General features: G+C 47.0%; 2 protein-coding genes across 2 annotated transcripts in view; one reads left to right on the top strand and one right to left on the bottom strand.

The window, feature by feature from the left end:
* Positions 1-263: 263 nt before the first annotated feature.
* LOC121301646 (dnaJ homolog subfamily A member 3, mitochondrial-like) lies at positions 264-4,386 on the bottom strand. Its single transcript, XM_041231211.1, has 8 exons — positions 4,147-4,386; positions 2,910-3,046; positions 2,602-2,685; positions 2,181-2,384; positions 1,652-1,804; positions 1,314-1,461; positions 1,131-1,195; positions 264-440 (listed from the first exon to the last, which is right to left on the bottom strand). The coding sequence occupies exons 1-8, from the start codon at positions 4,349-4,351 to the stop codon at positions 279-281; spliced, it is 1,158 nt and encodes a 385-aa protein (XP_041087145.1). The 5' UTR covers positions 4,352-4,386; the 3' UTR covers positions 264-278.
* A 262-nt stretch (positions 4,387-4,648) lies between these two features.
* Positions 4,649-25,000, top strand: part of LOC121301223 (coronin-7-like) — a 23,294-nt gene continuing 2,942 nt past the window's right edge. The window contains exons 1-9 of the mRNA XM_041230365.1: positions 4,649-4,966; positions 8,129-8,225; positions 8,780-8,860; positions 9,235-9,305; positions 9,632-9,815; positions 10,111-10,187; positions 14,117-14,167; positions 23,370-23,456; positions 23,782-23,864. Coding sequence (XP_041086299.1) covers positions 4,907-4,966; positions 8,129-8,225; positions 8,780-8,860; positions 9,235-9,305; positions 9,632-9,815; positions 10,111-10,187; positions 14,117-14,167; positions 23,370-23,456; positions 23,782-23,864 — 791 coding nt within the window. The 5' untranslated portion in view covers positions 4,649-4,906. The remainder of the gene's footprint in view (positions 4,967-8,128; positions 8,226-8,779; positions 8,861-9,234; positions 9,306-9,631; positions 9,816-10,110; positions 10,188-14,116; positions 14,168-23,369; positions 23,457-23,781; positions 23,865-25,000) is intronic.

Below are 25,000 nucleotides of genomic sequence, written 5' to 3'. Positions count from 1 at the left end.
CACACACACACGACTACAATAGATGGACTTTCTTTTAAAGAGAAGTACCAATTTATGTCAATGAGAAGCAAAACCTTATCTATGCTACACTGATAAGTCATCAATACCATTCATGAGAAACATCAGTATCTGACCTACATGATGATGATGATGATGATGATGATGATGAGGTCCTCCAAATTCACAGAACTGATCAACAAGCATCTGCAGATCGAGGGCTTGCCAGCAGCTCCATAGAGGATAATACATCTGAGCTCACATTGTCATGGAATGCCCTATCAGGAGGTGTGTGTGGTGCCGCAGGTACCCACCATGATGTTGACAGTCTCGTACAGGCCCTGTGTCCGGGCCGTACCCCCCAGGATCGCCTGCGCTATGGAGATGAAGAGGTCCGAGTGAATGTCCGCCCCTTCTCTCCTGAACACCGGGCTCCTCTGAACCTGCAGGATAGAGAGAGAGCATGACACAGTGTTACTCACGGCAGACTCACTGAATGCTGTGGTGCACAATCCAGGCAGGGGAAATCACTGACAGTTTGAGCCATTCCAGGTCCTGCAACGTCCACAGTTTCCCAAATTCTTGGAAATGTTTTAAATGATTGTTTTGAAAAGGGAACTGGAAAGGGGCTCCCGAGTGGCGTATCCAGTAAAGGCGCTCTGCGTGGAGTGCAGGATGCGCCCTATAGCCTGGAGACCGCAGGTTCCAATCCACGCTCCTGCCGACCGTGAACGGGGGTTCCTAGGGGGTGGCGCACAATTGGCTGAGCTGGGCTTAGGTCGGCAGGGGAATCCACAGTTCACTGCACACCAGCGCCCCCTGTGGCTGATAGAACGCCTGCAGGTCTGCAGTGGACACACTCAGATCTGCTCTGTCCTCCTGCAATATAGGTCTGGTGGCTTCGCTGTGTGTAAAATGACAGATTGGCAGAAACATGTTTAAAAGAAAAAGAAAATAAGAAATGGGAAATGGAAAAGCCTGGCGGAAACGCTACGATTCAGACGCGAATGACTTGGGTGGATCTTTTAAGGCGTGTGTTCCATTGAAAGGCATGATGCTTTGGTTCTGCCAGGTGAGAAAAATCAATGAACTGCTCAAGCTGGATCAGACGCTGTCTTCCAGCCTCTACTCACCCGAAACGAGATAAAGATCTCCTTCTTCCCCACAGGCATCCTGACCGTCTGCCCATCCTCCACCCCTGAAACACACAAGCCTGTGTTACAGACATGCCATGGCCAGGGCTGATCCCCACACCCAGAGCACTAGAAATACCCCAGGTGTTAACTACTCCAGCTCAGGCAGTGCAGAGCCCTCACCTGCAGGGACCGGCACTACCACTGTCCGCCTCTGTTTGGTCTGGCCCGACCCACGGCACGATATGCAGGGTGTGACCATGACCGAGCCACGCCCACCGCAACGTCGACAGGTGGAGCGCATCACGAAGGGGCCGGTGTTTATCGTTTCCTGCAAGGGGCAAAGGGGGTAGAGAGGGTTAAAGCCCACACATTTTATAAACTCTGTCATCCTATTGAGACTATCAAACACTTGGTAGTGAGGAATTTAGTAATACAAATAATAAATTCAGGAATTGTAATTCAGAGCGTTTTGAGGTTGTGGATGAGTGCAATGGCTTGCTGGTGCCCGGTGGACTCACCATGCCCGTGCCGCTGCAGTAGTGGCAGTGCTGCACCTTGGTACCCGGCTCATGCCCCTTGCCGTCGCAGCGCTGGCAGGAATCTTCAATGTTCACCGCAATCTCTTTATTTACCCCCTTGGCCGCCTGGGTGAAAGTCAGCTCCATGATGTACTGTGGAAAAGAAACCACACTATTGAGCAGCATTGTGACAGCGCACAGCCAGAGGCATGCTAGCATACTGTAAACCTCCTTCATAAAACAACCTCAATATTAATGCAGGACAAAACATTGCAACCGCTGTATTGCAATGTACGCAGCATAGTTCAAGCCACAGCCATTTAAGAGATCCACCCCTCTCACACACAATCAGCCTTCAGGGGTCTTTTCAGATGCAACTTTTGCTTGAACAGTAATAATAATAACCTAAAACAACAATACTGAATAGGACATCTATACATATAACAATTGAGAACTATAACATTACATAAATGTGCATGACACGAGAGTACCCTTTAAAATCAGCAATGACATGGTCCCAGGGCCTCACCTCCTGTGGCTGGTCGAACATGGAGTTCATATTCCCGAATTGCGAGCCAGAGAACTCCCCGAAGATCTTGCGGAAGAGCTCCTCTGGGTCGACGCTGGCCCCCCCGCGCCAGTACTGCTGGCTGCCGGCACCGGCCCGGCCTGGGTCAAACCCAGCGGACCCGTAGGTGTCATACTGCTTTCTCTTCACCTCGTCACTCAGCACCTGCAGGAGGGCGGGCGCAGTGTTAGAACCTCTTCAATCATCTGCTTGAGAGTCAGCTAATCTGCTTTAATGGTGCTTTGATTATAGAAGTCAATGGGCCATAATGCACAAAGTTATGCAGAGAAAACATTGAACATACAACATTGAATACAGTACTATGCCAAACACACTATACTGGATTAATACAGTACTATGTGCAGCACAATTGCACAGTTACCTCGTATGCTTCAGCCAGCTGGGCAAACTTCTCTTTGGCCTGAGGGTCATCCTTATTTGTGTCTGGATGGTACTTCTTAGCAAGCTATAGAGAAGAGAAGCACAAAGACAGTGTCAGAGATCAAAGGGACTTCCACTCATCCAGGAGGCTGTGTGTGGGACTATAGCCAGGGACTTGGGAAAGCAGAGTGCCCCAATGCTGAGGGGCTAGAGGCAGCGTGGGCTAATGCCTGGAGCCCATGACTAGAATACAGCCTGGAGCTCGTAACAGAGAAAGCCAGCCTGTTGCTCAGAGCGTTATCCTCCTACCTGGTAATAAGCCTTCTTGATCTCTTTCTGAGTGGAGGAGCGCGGCACCCCCAGCACTTGGTAGAAGTCCTGCTTGTTGGGATGAGAGGCACTGGTGTGGAAGGAAGCAGCACAGATTGCACTGGGGGCACCCAGTCCTGTAAGAGTAGTGAGAGCGAGAGAGAGAGAGATTTCAATCAGTCAGGTCTCACCTTGTCAGCTTAATAACAGCACGATTCAGGTCAGCCAACAAAATGCAATATATCCACCTACTGCAGGTTTCCCAAAGTCATGTGTGTAACAGTTTGGCTTCCAGAATGTCAAAGTGGCAAGCAGGTTTAAAGGGACACTGGGAAGCTTACTCTACTGTCTGGGAAGCAGGGCTGCTGCCTGTGAGTGCAGGCAGGCAGAAGAACCTGTAGTACACAATTCCACAGGCAGCTATTGGCTGAGCAGTTTCATCAGCCACTGAATTCGCAAACAAAATAACAACGCTAATGTCAACGGCAAACACTGCTGAACTGGCAATCCTTAATCAATCCACCTTTCTCTTATATAGCACCTTTCTAGTGGACCATCATCACAAAGCGCTTAACAAGAAAATCCATATACAAAATCAAATACAGAGAAATGCATAATAGATATTAACAATGCACAATACATTAAATACAGTGGAAATTGTAGTTAACCTTCCACCTATCAAGTATTTCCCACGACAGATCCAGCCCCTAGCCATACTGTACGCAGCTGTGACATGACAGCAACCCATGGACTGGCACATGGGGGCGGCTGTATCTGTGTCCACTAGTGAACCACTAGTTATATTAGCTTTAACAGGAACTTGAGCAAGAAGACTATGTATCGAAACAAGTATGGTCCGCTGCTATTCAAGGTCACAGAATGGAAGCGAGGGAGAGCCAGGTCGTCCAGAACAAAGTTACTGCTGTCCGCGTTCAATCATTCAGAGAGAGAGATCTAACAAGTCCCATTGGGGTGAAAAAAAAAAAATCAATATGCAGGAAATCTACAATGCACCGCACGTTAACGTAACGTGTGGACAACAACTAATGGGGCTCAAATGTGATGCCCATCTCTCCGTATTACTTAATATTTTTTTTACTGGAGCGCTTTTATAAGAAAGCAACTCTGTACCGAGCAGAGGTTCACAGTTAAAGGGTGTTTTCCACGTGTCTAAGCGCCCCACACAGAGCTCAGGCCTCGGGACTGCAATTTCTCTCCACCCGGCATCCACACTCACCTGTCAGCCCTCTCAATGTCAAGCCAGTCCCGACTCCTGTCGCCCCGCACCGGTACTGCAGCGCACCCGCGGGTGAGCCCTGGCTGTGGACGGAGCGAGGTATTCTCGTTGCGGAGGCAAGCTGGCAACAAGCCCGGCGCTGCCCGGTCGAGACAGCTATGGAGATCCAGCGTGCAGAACAGCAAGCTGCAGAGGACGCCATCATTACACTCGGACTGACAGCGGAACGGAGAAGTGCGCAGGCGCGACTGGAGCGTTGAAGCGCTACAGAGCGTTCTACCGCATCACGTGTTGGGGGTCTGCCAGATTGGTTGGGGTGGGTGTGCAATAATGTTGTGTAACTTGAATGGCAGTTACAGAGTCTTATTTTGTGAATTTAAATATACTTTTGGGCAAATTCTATAGTACTCAAACATGGTAACGTCTACATTGTGTACGACCCCCTATACAATAATAATAATAATAATAATAATAATAATAATATAATAATAATAATAATAATAATAATACAGTGGCCCTCTTTATAGGGCGAGTCTTTATATTGTGGTATCGTCAAAACCCAAGCGCTGCATTTTAAAAGCAATTAAAAACAGTGTAACACCAGAGTCAACTTCAGAGCCCAGACACTCGATCGCTCCAGCCCGCTGATCGCCGATCGAATCGAGCGAGGCGGTGTGTCAGTGCGAGTGACTGAGACTGAGAGCCCGTATCCGCCGCTAGCAACCGCAGAGATTACACAGACACCCGTGGGGAACACACGATGAACCGCTTCAGAGCATCCAAGTTCAAAAACACCACCCCGAAGATCCCCAAGAAAGATGTGAGTATGGGGGGCGCTGGGGAAATTCACAGGAATGGGATGGAGGGGGGAGCTGGAGTTTGAGCTGTATGCATTGCGACTTCCTGATTCATTCTGCGGTGCAGTGTGTCTGTATATCTGTGCTTTATGCGTTGCGTACAGAGATCCGAGCTGCTGTACTGCAGATTGCATGGTAGAATGCTACACTAAATAAATCAACAAGCACATGCATTAATACTGTTAATATGGTACTATGATGCGAAAGTGTGTGCGCTGGTACGCAGTAACACTGATGTTAATCGTTGATGGTGTCTCCCGTCGATGACGATGTATGAGTTTTGTCAGCAACGCTTAGTGACTACATTTTTTTGTGTGTTCGTTCATGAGAAATAAGGCCAATCCTTGATCTGCACCTGGGACCACAGGTGATGGGATTACTGAAATGGCTTTTCTCTGCTCACTCTTTTCCGCCCTTGTGTTTCTCGTTTCATTTCAAGATTTCGGGTGGCTAAGTGGCAATGCTGCCTCCAGCTGCCCCTGTCCTGGGTCATATCCGCCCAGCTCTTGGCATCCATGTGACAGGCCTTAAGATTTTGTGTAAGGGTGTCCTTGTATCTCAAGCGTGGCCTTCCCTGTGATCTTTGTCCATTCTTGAACTGTACTCTCTCATAATTCTGTGCCTGTCTTCTCATTTGCTAGAACAGCTTTACACATTGCTGTACATTTCAACCCGCTGTTTATCTTCAGTGTCATTTCCTGTAAAAAGCCACAGTCTCCAGGGGAAGTTTCAGTTCTCTAAAGTGCTCAGCTGAAACCGATTAGAACCAGTGCGTTTCTGAAGGATCTGATCATACCGGTCCACAGCATGCAAGGTAGTGAGGTCTGAAAAGCATGCACTGGGAACCAGGCAAGCTCAGGGATGGGAATAGGACTCCTATTGCATAGCAGTTTCGTCCACTCCAGCTTTTAATACAAACTTGACTAGCCATAGTGTAACAAGCGCAGGTGTGTCTTTGTAATAAGCTCAGGAATGGATCAAAACTGCTACGCAATGGAAGCCTTCTTTCCATCCCTGAAGTTGAGTTATCCAGCTGTAACCACTAACCTGATCTAGCAAACATTTGTTTGTACTCTTTTATAAACCACTCCTTTGTGGCTTTCTAGCAGCAGTTTCATTAGTACTAATGTCACCGGCAATCACAGACGAGAGGCGCGTTAATGTTAAAGAAAGTGCCGATGTATTATTGTGTTAAAAGCAGGGTTTGCATAGGTGGGTGCAGTTGGTTTGCGGTCGGTTTCAGCTCGCTGCCAGGAAGAGGATGTGCTTTGACTGCCGCGTTGGCGCAATTCACACAAGTCACAGAGGCACGGAGTATTTGGAAATGTATTTTCATAGACTGGTTTACAAGGGCCTGTTATTATTGCAGCCCGGTTGACTCCTTGACTCTCTGCAGAGTCGCTGCCTTGTGTCAGATTAGCTGTGTTTCTGTGCTCTGCGGGTCTGTGGGTTGAAATGAATCAGCCCTTTATTTTGTCAGAGTGCTGCCCTGTGCAGTTTAGGAGTTGCATTCAGACTCATATTTACTTGAGTCTGGATCGCACACGTTATGGTTTGATTCCAGGCTGAAACTCATAAAGAGCAGGGATATAGCCATTCCATTCATATTGGCTCTGTACTGTTTTGTATGAGGTTGAATACCCCCACAGACACGCTGAGCCCCAGAGCGCTGCAGTGCCCCTGTGTGCTGAGCTGTGTGTGAAGCAGTGTCAGTTAGACTGAAGTTCCTCCTGTGCTGTTGATTGAAAACACGACTCGGAGATCGCGCCTCACTGCCTGTTTCTGCAAGCCTTTCCTGAAGAGAGACCCGTTGCATGCTGCAGATGGTGCAGGCTGGGAACTTCCTACAGTAAACCTGCCTATGCTGTTCACCTCCATTCACAGGAGGACTTTGTCCCTTCGGTTAACTTAGTGTTTTTTTTTGCATGTGTTCCTTTCTGTTATTATTAATCATTTCTTAAGATTAACTTTTGTGGTAAGTCCCTGCAACTTGCAATGTACCCCTTACCTCTTAACACCAGGCATTTACTGTACCAGCTGACTGTGGCATGGCACAGGGCAGTGCGTGCTGAGGAGTGTGTGCTGTTACTTGCACTTGATTGCTCTGCCGCTGTTCGAGTGGACCTTTCCAAGTTTAACCCTGTGTTTGTAGTAAGAGTTTGTTCCTGTGCAATGTTTACACCACATTTTTCAAAAACTATTAACTGGGACCCACTACAGTGTCTGTTTTTACAGGTTTAGTGTTTTTTTTTTTTTTTTTTTTTTTTTTTAATTTTTTTTTTTTTTTTTTTTAAAGTCATGCAAGCAGTGTAGCAAAAGCTTGGCAAATCAGACCGTTCGTCTTGCAAGTGTGTGTGTTGTGACTCGTCCATTCAAAAATATTTAGCAGGTCCGCTAAGCTCTCAAGCCTGCGCTTCCCTCTCCCTCCGAGGACTTGCCCGGACACGTCCCTGAGGGATAAAAAGGGTCTCCTATGAATTATGGGAAATCTTGTGAGTAGGCGTCCTGACTGACTCCAGACCCTGGGGTTTCGGTGATAGACTGAGGCATGCACAGTCCTCATACGCACAGGCTGGAGAATCTGAACCCTTCAGGGCTGTGCGTTCCGTCTTCAGAAAGCAACGTGAACGGATACTGGCATTATTTAGCACCTGATTGAAACCCTGTACTGCCTGTGGTGTCTGAAGACCTGGGTGACAGGTAGGAGAAGGCTGCAGGTATTGCATAGTAACTGCATTCACAAAGACAAGTCCAGATTGTTACTGAAAGCACAGTTCACAGATGCAGCCTGTTGGTGATGTGTGACTGTGCACTTTCTAGACATGAAGTGCGCCTAACAACATTGCAGATGGGTCTCTGTGTAAATGGTTTCTTCTGCTGCACAGTTCCATGCCTGTCTGCACAGGTTAGTGGTGTGCAAGGAGCCTCAGGATTAGTTTAGGTGTCTGTGCAGAATTCCCTGAATTTAGCAAATCCTGGGTTAAGCAATCTCGTGGCTTTTGGCCTTGGCAAAACCCATAAGAGTGTAACACCTAGTATATGTTCACGTGGCATCAAATAAACTGTGATGTTTGCTCGCATGATGCCCCAGTCCCCCATGCTCACAGCTCTGCTTCTCTCCCCAGGAGTGGATCAGCAATGTGCGGGCTGGCTCGGCTGCCTCCTGTGGGAACCACATCAAATCCAGCTGCAGCCTGATCGCCTTCAACACGGAGCAGGGCGGTAAGCACAGCCAGCACCCCTTTTCATGGCTCAATGGCCTTACAGATTCACAGGTCTAGTGAATTGATTCAGTGCTTTAAGATCTGGTCAGGGGTCCATGTTGGTTTATTTAAACAATAAAGGATAACTGTTTTTACTCTGAAGCTGGCTCAAACCTAGCTGTTAATATTGCATATGACCTGAGAATGAAATGATGAAAAAAATATATATATATAAGAAACTTTAAGAAGAAAGCCCCCAGTCCTCAGTCCCTGTGCTGGGAAGGATTCCTCTATCTTGGTCCTCAGTCCCTGTGCTGGGAAGGCTTCCTCTATCTTGGTCCCAGTCCCTGTGCTGGGAAGGATTTCTCTATCTTGGTCCTCAGTCCCTGTGCTGGGAAGGCTGCCTCTATCTTGGTCCCAGTCCCTGTGCTGGGAAGGCTTCCTCTATCTTGGTCCCAGTCCCTGTGCTGGGAAGGATTCCTCTATCTTGGTCCTCAGTCCCTGTGCTGGGAAGGCTGCCTCTATGTCCCAGTGCTGCTCCGCTGTGAACAGTGTGCTGTCATGTTGTTGCAGGTGGCGGAGTGCTGGGTCTGGTGTCTCTGGACAGTGGGAATGAAGAGAAGCGCTCTGTGTCTCAGCTGCACTGTCACGCAGGTAGGAGGAGGAGAGGCAGGAGGTGGAGAATCTCCTCTCTGGGGAGATTAGGAACAGTCTTTGGGGGAGAATGCCTTGTTCAGTGTGCCGGCTGAGTGCACGGTGTAATTCACTTCATTGTATCTTCATGCTAATGATATGAATATCTTTGGATTTATTACAAGCATCACTTGCTCACCTTATGTTATGTGGATTCCTAAAAGCAAAGTTTCCCCAGCCCTCTAATAGAGCCCTCCTGCAAAAAAAAAGAAGCAACAGTCCTCCATGTAAACCATGTTCATCTGGTTATTCCATTCTGAAATTGTGGTCAAGACGCTCATTTGCAGTGACTTGTATCAGAATTGTATTCATTCATTTCTCATTGTTTTCTTTAGACCTGGTGACAGATTTTGACTTTTCTCCGTTCGATGACTTCCTGCTGGCTACATGCTCTGCTGATGAAACTGTGAGTCGAGCTTGATCAGCATCCGCGCTTCGCTAAGTGAGGGACTGAACTGTCCCAGCTGATGAGCTTTGCAAAACCAAGAATAACTGCCTTTCCTGATTCAGGGATGGAAACCTGAAACCCATTCAGGTTTTACTAGGAGCTTGATTAGCCCCAGTGTCTAGCTAACAAGCTCCTAGTAAAACCAGGAATTATTCAAACTGCTGTGCAACGGGAGCCTAATTTTCATCCCTGTGGTGTTTCCTGCCAGTTGCTTGAATTGAACTGCATTACAGTAACAGGCGCGTCTCGCAGAGAATAACGTTGGTCCCCTCTGTTGCGTTCAGGTGAAGGTGTGGCGGCTGCTGGAGCCTGGCCAGACCGTGCCCTCCTCCCCTGGGGTGACCCTGAGCCCCGGGAGGGGGCGAGTCGAGAACATTCTCTTCCACCCCACCACCGACGGAGTGCTGGCCGCCAGCGCAGGCGGGACTGCCACTGTCTGGGACGTGGCTCGGCAGAGTCAACTCGCAGGTACTGGAAGCTGCTTAACCATACCGAACACTCGAGCCATACAAGAACGTGAAAAACATCACCAACACGCTTTCTGAATGTGCAGCAAGAGTCAACCTAGAAACACCCAAATAAACTTCATAAATCAACGAGAAACATTTGAACTTTCTCAATGTCTTCAGTGCTGAGATACTGTAGGTGCGGGGTCTGCTGTTTCTTCCTGTGTCGTGGAGAACTGTTAACCCCTCAGCCATGCTGAGTGAGTGTATCAATATTCATCAGATCCTCTCTCATTCCTCTCTTTACTTTATCTCAGCCCTGGAGGATCACGGAGACCAGATTCAGAGCCTCTGCTGGAAACAGGACGGCTCCCTCCTCGCCACGTCCTGCAAGGTAAGTCCTGCGTTGGCCTTATTCAGGCATGTGATAATATTAGAAGGAATCTTGCATTCAGATCTGCGCTGCAGGAGTCTTCTTATTTCCAGTTATAAGATGTATGATAATAAACCTGCGCTGGAACTTCGGTAGTTAATAAACATAAACAACTTCAAATTCTAAGTCATTTTCTGTATCCAGGTAATTAAACTCTAGTTTGAAAGTCGTGTTGTAATATTTGTGTGTGACCAGGAGATGGCGATCTATGACCACCATATGATCCGGGACTGTCTGTTGTCTGTTTAGTACACTTTCTGTGGAAGAATACCACATTTTTCTGTTTATGCTGTTTGAGGTACTGTCAAATGCATTTCGATGTGTAATGTAAAAAAATTTATAGGTTCCAGTTTTTAAGTTTTTTAGCCAGGTTTTATAAGTTCTTGCAAAAATGTATTTTTAAAATAAAACAATAACAAAATGTTGCTAAAAGGCTACACATCCTTTCTAAACGTTTACTGCAGTATACTATGGTAAATGTGTAGTAAAGCACAGTGAAAGTATAATCCTAGAGCAAATGTGCAGTAAAACAGGGTGGGGAAAGCATTTACTTTGGCAGACTCCTCTGAAGGGTTACAGGTACAGAGATGTCATGCTTGCTGCCTGAATGCTGCTCTACAGGGTGATGCTAGTTTGGGTTAAACTGTTTGCTGCAGTATTGAGCTCAGGCCCCTACACACCTCCAGCCCTGATGAAAGAACAGGGTGACGAGAGAGAGCGAGGGAGTTTTTTCCAGTTTTGTCTAATTTAATTTTAATAGCTTTCAATCTCCAGATCTGGCTTATTAAAGCAAATAAACACTCCGACATATGCATGCAATTGAGATCGTTTTCACATTCCTTAAATCCACATAATACGGAACATGTGACGATCTGATTGCCAAGGAAAACTTGAACCGAAAGGGCTCACCTAAAACTGAAACGCAGAGCCTGACTAACAAAGGAGCAAGTGTGAGAGCAGTGCAGCCTCGGGGCAGAGGCAGAGAGGACCGGCAGGAGGGCTGGCTGATAATGAAGTTTAACAGGCAAACTGATTATCACGATTATCTTGAACCGCTTTTTAACTCTCTCTCTCTCTCTCTCTCTCTCTTTTCTGTTTTTTGGCTTTTTAAAATAAAGCTGTACTCCTGTTCACCCCCTCCGCCTCTCTACTGTTGGAGGGGATTCAAGTTATTTTCCGAAACCCCCGGATCATTTATATATAAATCAGTCTATTTTCTGATGCCTCTGGCACTTCTTGATTAGCAACAACTCTTATCCTTTCTTTATTCTGCTGTATTATGAGGTGCAGCAGTTTTCTTTTAAAACAAACACATGGGTGCAGAATTCAGATAATACCTAGGATATTTACTGAGGGGGAAAAACAAGTTACAAAGTAATACAAACGAGATAGCATAAAAGCTTGTGCGTTTACAACCCAGACGTAGAGTTAATCCTCCGGATCTTGCGATTTAAAAGAACAGTATTACAGAAGTCAAACAGCGCCTGGGATATGTCAGCGATCAAAGGGCTGCTCGTTCCAGTAATGTACAAAACACAAAGCAGTCTCGTTCAATCACAGAGGAACGTCTTTCATAGCTACAAGCTCTCTAGCCATCGCAATCCCCTTTAATGTCAAATAAAAATATATACAATACAGAACATCACAGGGATGGAAATACGACTCCCACTGCATAGCAGGATGAGTTTAACAAGACACTCCAGCTCACTGGGGCTGATCAAGCTGCTAGTAAAACCTGGAATGGGTGAAACTGCTACGCAATAGGAGTCTCGTTTCTAAGCCCTGCAACGCACATAAAGGTTAAAAGTTAAAGCTTATTGCTTTCTGTAGCTAGCATTCCAAAACTGATCTGAAACGCATACAAGTAGCAGATTGATGATAGCGGTGACAGTATATAGTGGGGTCATCATACAGTGCAGGGAAGTTCCAGCTCATCCAATAACACTCCAATCCTTGCTCAGTAGTAATAAGGCACCTGTCACTCATAGTGAATGGACAGGGTTGCCTGGGTAACCGTGGAACTGAAGCATGCGGATCCAAGCGAGTTAATAAAAACAGCAGTGACTCCTGAGTTACTGTAAACAGAGCCTGAGAGCGATGGCTGAACAAAGGCATTGCAGTGAGTTTCTATGGGAAGGGCTGTTTAAAGGGGTCTTTAGGGGTCCATACCTTTATTAAACAGCTGGGCCTCTGTTTGTGACGGCTTTAATGCTGTATGCGGCACAGCCGTGTAAAAGGTCAAACTTATTAAAAACTTGTCAAGTTGACAAACGCTTCGGCTAGCGTGTAAATCAGTACACAGCTGGTTTCCTAGGGTTTTCCTTAAAGATCACAACTATGTATTAAGTAAGAATGCTCTAGGATATATTTAGATGTTGTTATGATTTACAGAATATGGAATAATATGGTTTTTGTTTTTTTAAACCTTGACTACAGCAGAACCCATTATGCTCTCAGCAATAGCTTTTCCAGAAATCGGATTTCTTTGGTGCTAATTAATATTTCGGTGCCAGTGGTAATGGCAGGAACCAGTTGCAGAGTTTGATTCACTCAGATGCTAGTCACAGTGCAGGGCAGGAGAACCAGACACAAGGGCACAGGAGGGACAGGACCCCTGGATTGAGAACCTGGGAGACTGGGCAGATTAATCTGATCAGGGAGCTTGGATGGAGCCCAGGCTTCTCCTCCGCGAGAGAAGTGAGTAGGCAAAGGCTCATTCCTGCTATACTCATATCTAATGGGACCGGGCGCCTGCCAAGCTGTCACCGTGGTGACGTCAGACCAGGGCACAGTAGGGTGAGTGATGAAGCGCGGTTTATTATAAAACAAAGATTTAAACAAACGCAAAGCACTTCAACAAACAAATAAGACGGCACAGTGGCCAAAATAAATAGACAAAACAGACACAAAGCAAACTAGTATTGTGCACGTGTAAAACCAGCGCGGGTAGCAATTGTTTTTTATATTAGTTTCTGTATCTCTCGTTCCACCTCTGAACACACTAACCCAGAGTGAGCGATCCGTGCCCCTCTTATCAAGCAGCTGTGCCTGGCTTGATCGCTTGATCGAGCCAGGCACAGTCTGCATGTGAACTGCTTTGGTAGGGAATCAGTCAACACATACATCTACAACAGAACACAAAATACGCAGAGGGGCAGGGTGTACCCCGTCACACAAGCTCATTGAAGCCAAGTGCTGCGGAGGTCAGGAAGAGGGCAGGCTAGAGTGCCCCAGAGCCCAGGGGGGCTCCCCCCAAATGCGTGGGGGCGTGGAGGTGCTCTGCACTGGGGCCTGGTTCCTCATTCGGCTCGTCCTTGAAAAGGCTCTCTGTGTCTTCAGATTGCACTGTGGTATATATCATGCTCACATTGTGTTCTCATCTGTGAAAGGGGAGTTTAGTGCTTTACGTGCTGGCTGAAAGAGGAACATTTCGTGGGTTTGTACCAGAGGAAGGTACCAGTAGAGCTGTACATCTGGCCACACCAGACGCAATAGACAGCACTGAGGTAGACTGCGGTTACAGCATAAAAAATAACATGTGGAGTAAAATGTAGTTTCGAGAGCCCCGTTTCTGGAACCGGTAGCCCTGTTTCTAGAATCGATAGCCCCTTTCTGGAAATTAACCCTGTTTTTGGAATTGATACCCCCTTTTTTTGGGAATAAATTATTTGCGAACTTGTCCCAAAGAAATGTGTTACGGATTGCCAGCAAAGGCAGATCTGAGTATCATAGCTATGGAGGCCGTGAAATCAGTCCAATCTGTATATTATTATAAATCAAGATGTTTGTCAATTGGTCCAGACAAACCAGGTGAATGTTTGCATGAAATCCTTTGATGGAAAAACCTGCAAAGAGGCGCTCTTTGTTAATTGACTCTTATTTCCTTTTAGGACAAGAAGCTGCGGATCTTCGACCCCAGGGCTCAGCTGACACCTGTGCAGGTAAGGAGCCTCTCTCCTCAGCGCGTTCTGTATCATCACGCAGATGGAAGTTTAATAATCAAGCGCATATTAAAACCTGGAATGGATGGTACTGCTATGCAATAGGAGTCTTACTTCCAGCACTGCAGGGGAGGCATCTGGAAATCGGCGCTGTGGCTTCCGTCACTAGGTATGGGGGGCATTGCCAGCGTGCTTTCCCAGTTCCCGGGCACAAGGAGGGGGTCATGTTCCCAAAGGAGAGTTGAGGCGCCTCTTTGGGAAGGACCCTGAGAACAGGGCTGTGAGACTGCAGGAGCGCTCCGTGCTCAGGGTCTGACGTGGATGGAGCTGGCTGGAAGGTCAACCTTCCCTCTTTTTATAACCTTGTTTGTTTATTTGGCTAATCCAACCTCCTTGATTCCCGTGTTAGGCTGTACAATAAACAACATGTATCCAACGGGACTTCTGCCAGCCGGGTTGTTTTGGAAGCCCTGTGCTTTAATGAGGATGTCATTTAGTGCCTCAGTGTAAGGTTAACAGGTTTGCCTCTCGAGAAAGAATCTCACACGCCTTTCTGTACAATCCTTCACTTGCCAAGCTTTTTCATGCAATACATAGGGCAAGGGTGTGCATTGTACACATCTCACTGTGCTTTCAGGAAACCTGATAACCAGTGTTTAGACTGTCCCAGAGCAAGGCATTGCTTCCAGTTGTGCTGGCAGCAGATTCCAATAATGTGGAGCAGAGTTCTATAAGCAAGGGTCTTGGCATCACGTCTTCTTTTGGAAGCCTGTGGTTGTCTGAGTCAATAGATCTTAATTCATAAGCACAACCAGATTTAGAAAACTGTGAATTTTCATATTGAGGCAATTTATCATTCAAACACTTGTGTGCTAGAAATGATAGCTGGGGTGGGTGCATCTTGGGGGGGGGGCAGCCTCTCGGGGGTTAACGCTCCTCTGGCAGGACCTCTGGAGTTATTTAGGCCAGGCTGTTGGCATGTTAGCTCACTTGCTAAGTATTAAGAGGTTACAAACCAAATTATGTTTTAACCCAAATGAGATTCTCGTCTGCCAGCGAAAGTCTTTGACACTGCACTTTTAAAAGCTGTACCAATCCTTGGTCTTTATGAACCTCCTGAGTTCAGCTCCCTTGAAACCTGCTTGACTAACCCTAACTGGGATCGGAATTACAGCGGCTCTCTCTGGAAAGCTTCCTGAAAACTGAACTGTGGAAGCTGCCTGTGATTATTTATACCACGTTTCCAGTAGCTATTGTTTGTTTGGTGATTTGGTGCTTATCAGGATAAATTGCAGTTCAATCATGTGATCAGGATAAACATATCCGAGCCTCATGCTGACTCAAAGCAGGGGATCAAGGTTTTAAAAGAAGATCGATTTCATACGAACAGCTGAGACCGTTACAGTCATTGCGCATCGCCACTGTCCTGTGTATCTTCAAAACCCTCTCGGCCTCATCCTTCACTAATTTCTTTTACTTTTATGTATCTAGGGTTACAGGACTGTGCTGGAAGTTCTGAATTCTGCACAGAGAGGAGGCTGCCTGCTCCAATGATCTAGTTTGAGCCTTCTTGCTCTGCTCCTGGCTCAGCTGTGCTCCTGGCTCAGTTCTTGTAGAGTGGGGGGTGAGGTAGGGGGATTAATGCTCATGGGCCTTCAGCCTGCTGGTTGAGATGTATAGCCGGAAAAGGTGAGATCACACAAGTGTTATTTTATGTCGAACGAGCATCTATCTCTTTGTGGTGCGTGTGTGGGAGTGTTTTAAATTACAGAGCTCAAAATACCTGTCACAGTTTCAGGACACCGCTACTTCGAGAGAAGGAGCTGTGTGTTGATTTTGGCAAAGAGGCAGGCAGGAAAGGGAATATGTCTAGTCTTGGCCAAATTCATGATTTTTGTGAAATGAGAGGATTTGAAATTTTTTTTTTTTTCTTTGGTGGGGGGGGTGGGGGGGCACGGAGCAGGTGCGCTGATTTTAAAGCTGTTGGGCCCCTCTTTTTTTCTGTTTATTTCTCTTGGTGGGGTCTGTTTGAGAAGGCCTGCTCTGTTCCAGTGAGGTGTGGAGAGGCTGACAGATCACGTTTCGAGTCTCGTCATTTACTTTGGCTCATTTATTTCAGGATTGCTGACGTCAGTCAAGCAGGCTGCAGCTCAGTTTCCTTTCCTTTCTTCTCACAGGTTCATGTGAGCAGAAATTAGACCTACACCTTTAATCCTGCTGGGGGGGGGGGGGGGGGTCGTTTTAAAACTCTGTTTCCCACTTTGTTACTGCTGACTTTCTGGCCACAGCTTAAACAATTAGCGTTAATTAGCAACAGATTCGTTTCATTTTAAAATGCCTCCTTCTTCTGTTTCGTTTCAATGTAATAACTTGCAACACATTTATAAGGTTGTGGATATTTTTATTAAAACACAGCAAAGGGGAAAGTTTTGCTTTGTAGACTGAATTGCTGTGACCGCTCGAGGAACCGCTCTCGATGAGATCAGGCACCGTTTAAACCCAGGATAAATGGTACGATTTCAGTATCTTGCAGACAAATAGACACCCAGATGCTGTGTCTGTGCCTTTTTTAAAGCTGCTGTATTCAGCACCTTGGGTAGTTTGACTTGACCGGCACTCTGCTGTATATGAGCTGCAAAGCGGAACCCCAGGCTGAGTCGGATGACTTGCCTTCTGCTTGTTGAAACACTTGTCCAGATTTAATTAGTTGATGTAAATCAGCAGTAGCCCCCGAATCTCAGTGTAAACAAGACTGTCCAAGCCGGCTGTGAATAAAAGCGCCGTGGCGTCTCCATGGGAAATCGCAGACCCCCTCGGGAAGAGTGGAGGCCTTTAAGATGAAGTAGCTGTGCCTGAAACATCTTGGGAGCTTCTGTATGAGGTGCACTCAAGCCCGGCGCTTGTGATTCAAGTCTAGGCAGAAGGCAGCTTCCTGTCTCATTGTTTGAGAGCTGGTTGAAGATGCTTGCTGCGAAGGGGTTATTACAGGAATAGCTGCTAAACAAGCAGTCATTAGCAGTCCGATTTGCCTAACCCTATCACTACTTCTGTTTGTTCTGTGGAATGGGGTGAAAAACCAAATTCAGATTTGTTTTTGCTCTGTTTTACTTCAATCCCATTTTCCATAGCACACCCCCCCCAACCCCTAAAGTGGCTCCTTGTGATGTAAAGGTTGAGTCGGTTGTAACTTTCTTCTGGGAGTTTATCCGTGTTAAGAATAATGAAATAGTTATTGGCAAGGGAAAGAAAGGGCTGTGTCTGCTGTGCACATGTTTGGAAGGAACCTGCTCTTTCCCTGCTCTGGGTCCAGAACCTCCGTTACGCACTCGGATCGCAATGCGTAACCAGAACCCCCCCACCCCTCTCCTGGCTCGCCTCGCCTACTCCTTCACCATAAACTTGAGCTTCGTTCCTGTGGGAGCTGGAAGCCCCGGGAGCAACAGGGCACTCCCAGTTTAATGCTTGCACCTTTGTGTGTCTTAACGAATTTGCTGCCATAGCTCCCCGTTTCAGAGACGGGTCTGTGTGACTCTGCCAGCGCACCTCACACCTGACCTGAAGTAACTGTTTCCCTGCGCTCGCCCCCATGTTCTTTTCAGATTGAGCCTCATTAGTGCAGAGGCACTGCCCAGAGTTTGTTTCCAGCGAATCAACCCATCTGGACACCACCTGGGGGCAACCACTCTCCACACCCTCCCCCGAGCTAATACTCCAGGGTGCCAAAGTCTGTAGAATTGCTGGCAGCCAGTAAAAAACAAAACACAGGGATGATAAATGCAGTAAACCCTTAAACAAACAAACGTACCATAAACTCATAATGTTTGATCAGGAGATAATAAACTGTGTCACTATACAATCTTGATTAGTCTGCCTTAATATGTCTCTAGTCTAAAGGACACAAGAAGAAAAATATTGACGGGTGGGGATGTTTGAACCTGTGTCTCTGATCAGGGATGGAAGTGAGACTCCCATTGCATAGCAGTTTGATCCATTCCTGTGCAGTCGGCTAGCATGCCTTTATTGCCTCTTTCAAAGGAGCTGAGCTTTGTGGAGTGCTGAGTGGGAGCTGGGTTTCAGTGGCAGGCACTTGTTAGAAGACGCTGACATGCCCCATTTCCACTAAGAAAGGGTGCAGCCAAAAAGATATTCAGTGGATCAGAACGTGCCATGGCTGAATATTGCCGCTGTTTAAATGATTACAAGAATGGGACTCGGGGAGAACCGGCCTCTCTGACAGTGCTTCAAAGGAACCTGCTCACACACAAGATTTGGGTTTGCAGGAAAAGATTGGTTGCATGCCATGCATCTATTTTAATAACCTCAAGAGCAGCATGACTATGAATCCACAGCATAGACACAAGCAGGGTTCCGCACACTGCCCCCCGACATCTACTGGAGGTACTTCTCTTAAACACACACCTGCTTTGAAAGAGTCTCTCTCTCTCCCCGTTAGCATGCTAACTTCGCACCTGTTCTCTCCTGTATTCCTGTTTGAAAGAGTCTCTCTCCCCGTTACTACATTCTCTCCCCCAAACTACATTCCTGTGAAGTGTAATCGCTGGTGGTAATTCGTTTTTTGATTGGGGGTGGGTTCTTGCTTTGAGAATGTGTGCATGGTATTTATTTTGTATTCCTAACAGCTGAAGATTTAGATTTATGTTTAGTATTTGTTGATTTTATTTTGTTACCAATAACAAAGGCTACAGAGTTCCCATCCTGACAGCTGCGTCAGGTGGTGTGCTTGCTTAACCTGTATCTAATAGCAACGCTATTATAGAACATGGGACTGTTATGACATATGAGTTCAGTTGCTTTGATAGCACTGAGAAAGACTTCTAGTCGAAACGTTGAAAAGTTTCTTTCAGTATTAGCTCCCAGCGAATCGGAGATCTGTGCATGATTTTCAAATCGTATTCCTGTTTCTAATTAAAAACTGGTGAGAAGGGCTTACTCAGTTTCTGCACGCGTGAGCGGGCGCACCCCAGACTTTTTGCATTGGTATTTTCAGAAGGTGCAGAGGAAAGTGTATAGTGCCCATCCTGAGATCACAGTCCAAAAGCAACAGTTCTGAGGGATCACATCATAAGCAAGTCTCCTTTCATCTGTGTGTATCTTAGAGTATCTCTTGGAAATGTAATATTGTTTGACGTTTAACCCACAGTTAAAGTTCTTGGAACGCTGACTCAGGAGTAGTAGAGGAAGTGAAAAAAAAAAAAGATTGCGGAATTATAAGCAAGGGGAGGGGGGAGGGGTCTAGTTGCTCAGATTCACTTTTGTATCTTCTTTTGCAGTCATCGCATCCTGGTTTAAAACACCCATAACTGCAACCCGACAACAATGCAGAGAGAGGTAATCTGCGATGGGGCTGCATACAAGATCTGTATTTATTTAGCTCCGCTGCCATTCGGCTCAGTAAATGTTGTGGAGAAGATGTGCAGTCGTGACTCAGGAGCTATAGCATGCCTCCTAAGTGAGCTGCTATAGCTTCATACACAGCAGTGTTCCCAGCAGCTTCCCCAGTCCATGGTGCTGCAGTGTGGCTGCTGTGAGTGGAAGCCTGGACAGGACTGGGTTAAGTGATGTGGGAGTGGGGTCCTAGTCTTGGCAGGCATCGTTGTGCTTGCTTGTGTAGAGAAGGTTCAGGCCTGGGGGGGGGGGTTAAGTTCTCACTCCTAGCCCCCTGGAAAAGCCTCCCCCGAGCTCCACGCACAAATCATAGCATGTCCTTCATTTCCCAGGGAGTCCGTGGGAAGCAAGAATATATTTAAAAAAAAAAGACCAACCGAACTGCATTCTATTTATAGTCGTGCCTCGCTAGGACGGCCATACCTCTATTCCCAAGTGTGGAATCAGGGATCTGTGCTCTTTCCGTTTTCAGAATTATGCCACGATGTGTTTGTAAAATCACAATGTACAGCCCTCTGCTTCGCAGTACTCAGCTCATTCAGTCTTATCTTTGTTTCACGAGACGCAGCGGGTCGCATTCGTAAAGCATTAACACACATGCAAATTAGATCTGCTTGAAAAGACTAACGCAGAAACACAGTGGGGGGGGGGGGGGGGGGGGGGGGGGAGGCAGGGAGCTGTAACTCCTGCCTCTCAAGTTCAATTCACTTTTGTCCATCACTTGAGAATCTGAGAGTTGATTCCTCTGTGGGCCTGGAGGGGAGAGTTAAGGGGCTGTGTGGCCCAACCGCAGCCTGATCGATTCGCCTCTTTAATCTAAAGCCGGGTTTAATGTTTGCTGGCTCTTGTGAAGCATTGTTGCAGAACCAGGCAGTAACAAAAACAATGCAGGAGCTGCACAGACCTACCTTCTGCGCAATGGTGTGCATCCCCAGCAGTGCAGTATTAGAGACAACAGAGAACTCCAGAAGTAAAGAGGCTAAACTCAGGAGCAGAGAACTGTCAGCACACCTCACCTGTGACTAGAGGCACTGCGGGCAATGGGGCTATGCTGGACTCAGAGGGATCAGGCAGGAAGGCAGCACAGTGCAGTGAATTTATTTATTAATAATTTAATTATTTATTTATTTATTTTAAATTAAGGGAAAAAAGAAACCATGCGAGGGGTTAAGAGTGTTCTGAGCAGGGATGCTTTTAATTAAAAGAGAGAGAGAGATAGAGAGGGAGAGTTAGAGAGAGTGAGAGCAAGTAAAACAGCTGGTTTGCTTACAGCTGGATTTTTTTGGGGGGGGCGGGGTGTCTCAGAAAGTCTTGCTTTAATCAGCGAGGGGGAGGTGGGGAGAGTGAAGGCATTGGCAGCGCTGGATGCTGCATCCTACAGATCAGTTCAGAAAAACCGCAAGTCCACAAAGATTCACAGTAAGAAGTTGCAAACCTGAATTAAGCGATCTCCAAAGAGACTGAGTTACCGTGGCAGCTGAAGAGAGGGATCTGCTTATTGAATCTGCTTGTCATTAACTTTTATATAGGAGGAAAAATAAATAGATCTGAGGTTTACTGGTTGGTAAGAGGACAACGTAAAGACAGGTCTTGCTGTAAAAGGCTGTGCATAATTAGGGTTCGGCATCATGACTCATGCATTGGGAATCCATAACCCACATGGACTCAATGCCCAGACAGACAGACAGGTCTTTAATTGGTCATTGAAGAGAACAAGTTTAATAAACAGCAGGAGCCCAATAAAATCCACACGCTCTGGACTGGACAACTCTGGTGCTCCCTGTGAACGGTGGCCTCAAACATTATCACCTGGCCACTGGGCCAGGCATCCAAGACCCCACCCATTTGTTTTGGAGAACTGGTCTCACTGTAGCCCCCTCACCTCGTGACGTTGGCGTAGCCCTCTCTTGCCCCCCTCCCCTGAGACTCATGTATTGATTTCAGTCCTCTGGCTGAAGCAGCTGTTCCCTTTCTTACCCTGACTCTTCTGTCAGCACCAGCTGCGTGCCACAGCCCTCCGCACTGCTGTTGAACACAAACACACAGGCAGAGGTTTTTGTTCTATTTTTTTTTTTCCTTGATCCTTTCAGGGTAAAATTAAAAACATAAAAGATAGCTGTTGCTTGGAAGATGTTGCTAAAGGTTTTAAAACTAATTTAAAATCTATAAAAAGCTGGAGTGTTGATATTATTACTTCTTGTTATTTTCTGCAGATTTTAATCTGATCCAGTTGTATGTAGTATGTCCCTGTAGTATGTCCACTGTAGTATGTCCACTGTAGTATGTCCCTGTAGTATGTCCCTGTAGTATGTCCCTGTAGTATGTCCACTGTAGTATGTCCACTGTAGTATGTCCACTGTAGTATGTCCCTGTAGTATGCCCCTGTAGTATGTCCCTGTAGTATGCCCCTGGGAGCATTTGAAGGAATGCGCCCGGTTGAACCAGGAATCTGCAGAATTTAACTTGCGTAGTGCTGTGAAATTGAACACAGCCCTTACTGTTTAATAACCCCCATTCTTCAGGCCTGTGAATATGCTGGGTAATTACACTATATCCCTAGTGATTCCCATCATGGTCTGGGTATTTGCCCCTCCCTCCAGGTGTTCCCCTGTGCCCCGACACCACGGCCTCCTTGCTAGCCCCACACAGGACAGGGAGGGCTCGGCGCCACTCTGCCTTCTGTTGTGTTTGGTTGCCAGGAAAAACACGCCATTGCTTTTCATTAGCTGTCGTGAAGCTCCTGGTTGTGTAGCGCTGGAGCTCGGGGGTATTGAATATCAGGCTGTGTTGATCCTGGCGGACAGGCTGCAGTATAAACACGGTGCTGGAATGTGTCTGTGAGCAGAGGGGGCTGGGCTCCAGCCTGTCGCTGTCATCCTCCGCCCGGCTCTCAGGCTCTCTCTTCCCCCTCCCGCCATCACCAGCCTGGTTCACACAGAGGGCACAGCTCTTGACAGGCCCTGGAGACTCCAGTTTTTATCCACAGAGCAGGGATAGAGAGCATTGCAGTTCAAGCTTGCAGTTCAGTCAGTCTCTGGTCTCTTTCTGTGTCTGGTCTAGATTGTGTTTCACTACTGCATCTGAATAGCACACCGTTTCAACGACCCCCCCCCCCCTTTACAGTGTACAACTCTTCACCTTTTGCCTACCTTACACAGCCTCTAGTCTTTCTTTCGGCAACTGCTTGCACTGGATTGCAGTGGGGTAGCAATCTGCCCACTGACTGCCTCCACTGTAAGTCGACTCCCGATTCCCAATTCATATCTTTTGTGCTGTGCTGTTTGGGCTAGGGCTGCCCACCCACCCTGTATAACCTCTTGCTTGTAAAATGTTTCCTAATACCAGGGCCCAATAAACCTGCCTGAGCAGCATGCCTCCGGTCACCCTTCAACCATGTTATGAGGCTGCCTGCCCCAGGAACTCGGTACAGCCCCTAACGACCCAGCGCACTCTCGACAGCTTTGTTCAGTAAAAGCTGTCCAGGACAAAGGCTAAACACACTGGCCTTTTTCTTGCGTATGCGTTCCAGCAAAGGCACCTTCACTTCATAAAGCATGCCAGTCTCACAGGGTGGCAGTGAGTAAATGCAGGCTTTCTGTTCCTCAGCTCCAAACACTCCAAACAACATTCTCTCCATGAAGCCACACTGCCTCCCAGTCCCTGTGCTCTTAAGTATTAAGCCACACTGCCTCCCAGTTCTTGTTCTCCAAGTATGAAGCCACACTGTCTTCCTGTCCCTCGCTTCACCCTGCTATTTATTGGTAATTCTCAGTGTTTTTTCCCTTCTGTGTTCTAGAGCGCTCAAGGCCATCAGAACAACAAGGATTCTCGAGTGATCTGGATCGGAGACACAGACAATGTCCTGTGTGCTGGATTTAACCAGGTAGGGAAGGATGGAAAGGACCTAGACAAATCAAACCCTTAAACTGGTTGCTCAGGGCCTTCTCTCAAACTCATTAAAGGGGTTCATTGTTCATTCAAGGGCATTTTTTAGTATAGTAATGATTATTTTAAAAATGTTGCTTACAAACTTCCAACAGAGGTTCCTAACCTTTTGCTCCGAGTAGGAAATCCGATCGATTTATAACTGACCTTGAGTGGCATGCACGTGGATATTTTTCAAATGCAGAGTGTGCAGCCGCTACTGCATCCCCCCTGAGCTCCAGCCTGCATACTGAGGGCGCTCCCTGTATGTGTTTTTATCCCAGATGCGGGAGAGGGAGGTCCGGGTATGGGATGCCAGGAAGATGGGTTCTTCGGTGGGCTCAGTGTCGCTGGACACCTCCTCTGGGTGAGTAGAGGCAGCTGGGGGAGGGTGGAGAGGTCTGGAGGAGACATCCTGAGCTGGAGGGGTTACATGTGTTTATGCTACAGCCCTTTGGTATGCCATTACAACAGGCCAGGTCTGTGTGAAGACAGAATTCCTCATGCCACTGGGGACCTTTCAGAGTTCTCACATCACAGCGATATCACAAGCACTTCCACACAGAACCCCTTTACAGTTAAAATACTGTGCTGATCAAGATCTTCAGCAGTTTAGATCACAAAGATAGACCTAAAAGAACAGCTCATCAGATAGTGGTCTGGATCTGCGAGGCACTGCTGGTGAACGAGAGAAATGTGTGAAAGTTTTCATGTTTTGCCAGGGCTTGAAGGAGAGGGCCTATGGAATCTACAAGGTATGCATATAATCTGTATTTAAAATAAATAAATAAATAAATACATACATTTACAGCTTAAAGGAGTCCGTGCAAGATATTGTGTCCTGACAAGGGAGCAGTGGCACAGTCACTCAAGCTGAGCTGGCACAGTGTGGTGACCCTCTCTCTCTCTCTCGCTGTCTCTGGCATTTGTCAGCAGAGGAAATGGACTGTAATGCATGACATGACATTAGCTGCCGACAAAGGGAAAGTTCCTGGATTTCACGCATAGTGCAGTTCATGGAGCGCAGCCTCACTGCAGCCAGCCCCAGCAGCACAGAGCAGAGCTTCTCCCATTGCACCTGGCAGTGGCTGTGCCTGTGAGCTTGGGGGTAGAGCTGACTGGCATGGGGCTGGTCCTGTAGTCTGTGGGTCTGTAATCTTATTTCCATCCCTGTAACCAGCATCAGTAATTTTCAGGTATCTTCCTGTTTGTTAGCATTCTCCTCTGGGTATTTTTAGACATCTTCCACAGGCAGTTGTCTTGTCTCTATTGATGGCATTTTTATGACCACTTGTAACTTGAGGAGAGGTTGTGGGGGAGTGTGGCCTTGCAACAGCCCCCCTCTCCCAGCAGGGGTCACTATTGGACACGAGGAGTTCCACCTACAATGGGAGCGAAGTGAATAAAAAACTGTGAACCATGAAAAAACAAAAGAAATACAAGAAATAAGTAAGAGTATGAAGAAGCTTGTGGAACAGCTTGACTAAGCGGGCATGCTTCCTG

The sequence above is a fragment of the Polyodon spathula genome, chromosome 27 (assembly GCF_017654505.1).
Source record: "Polyodon spathula isolate WHYD16114869_AA chromosome 27, ASM1765450v1, whole genome shotgun sequence".
NCBI classification, from domain to species: domain Eukaryota; kingdom Metazoa; phylum Chordata; class Actinopteri; order Acipenseriformes; family Polyodontidae; genus Polyodon; species Polyodon spathula.
This window is presented reverse-complemented; position numbering and strand designations above follow the sequence as displayed.

Bases quoted from the DNA above. Each gene is read 5' to 3' on its own strand.
- LOC121301646 (XM_041231211.1), bottom strand. From the start codon at position 4,351: ATGATGGCGTCCTCTGCAGCTTGCTGTTCTGCACGCTGGATCTCCATA. The intron at 2,385-2,601 runs GTAACTGTGCAA...GCCCTCCTGCAG, and splicing joins AGCTGGCTGAAGCATACGAG to GTGCTGAGTGACGAGGTGAA. The intron at 1,196-1,313 runs GTGAGGGCTCTG...TGTGTGTTTCAG, and splicing joins GGTAGTGCCGGTCCCTGCAG to GGGTGGAGGATGGGCAGACG.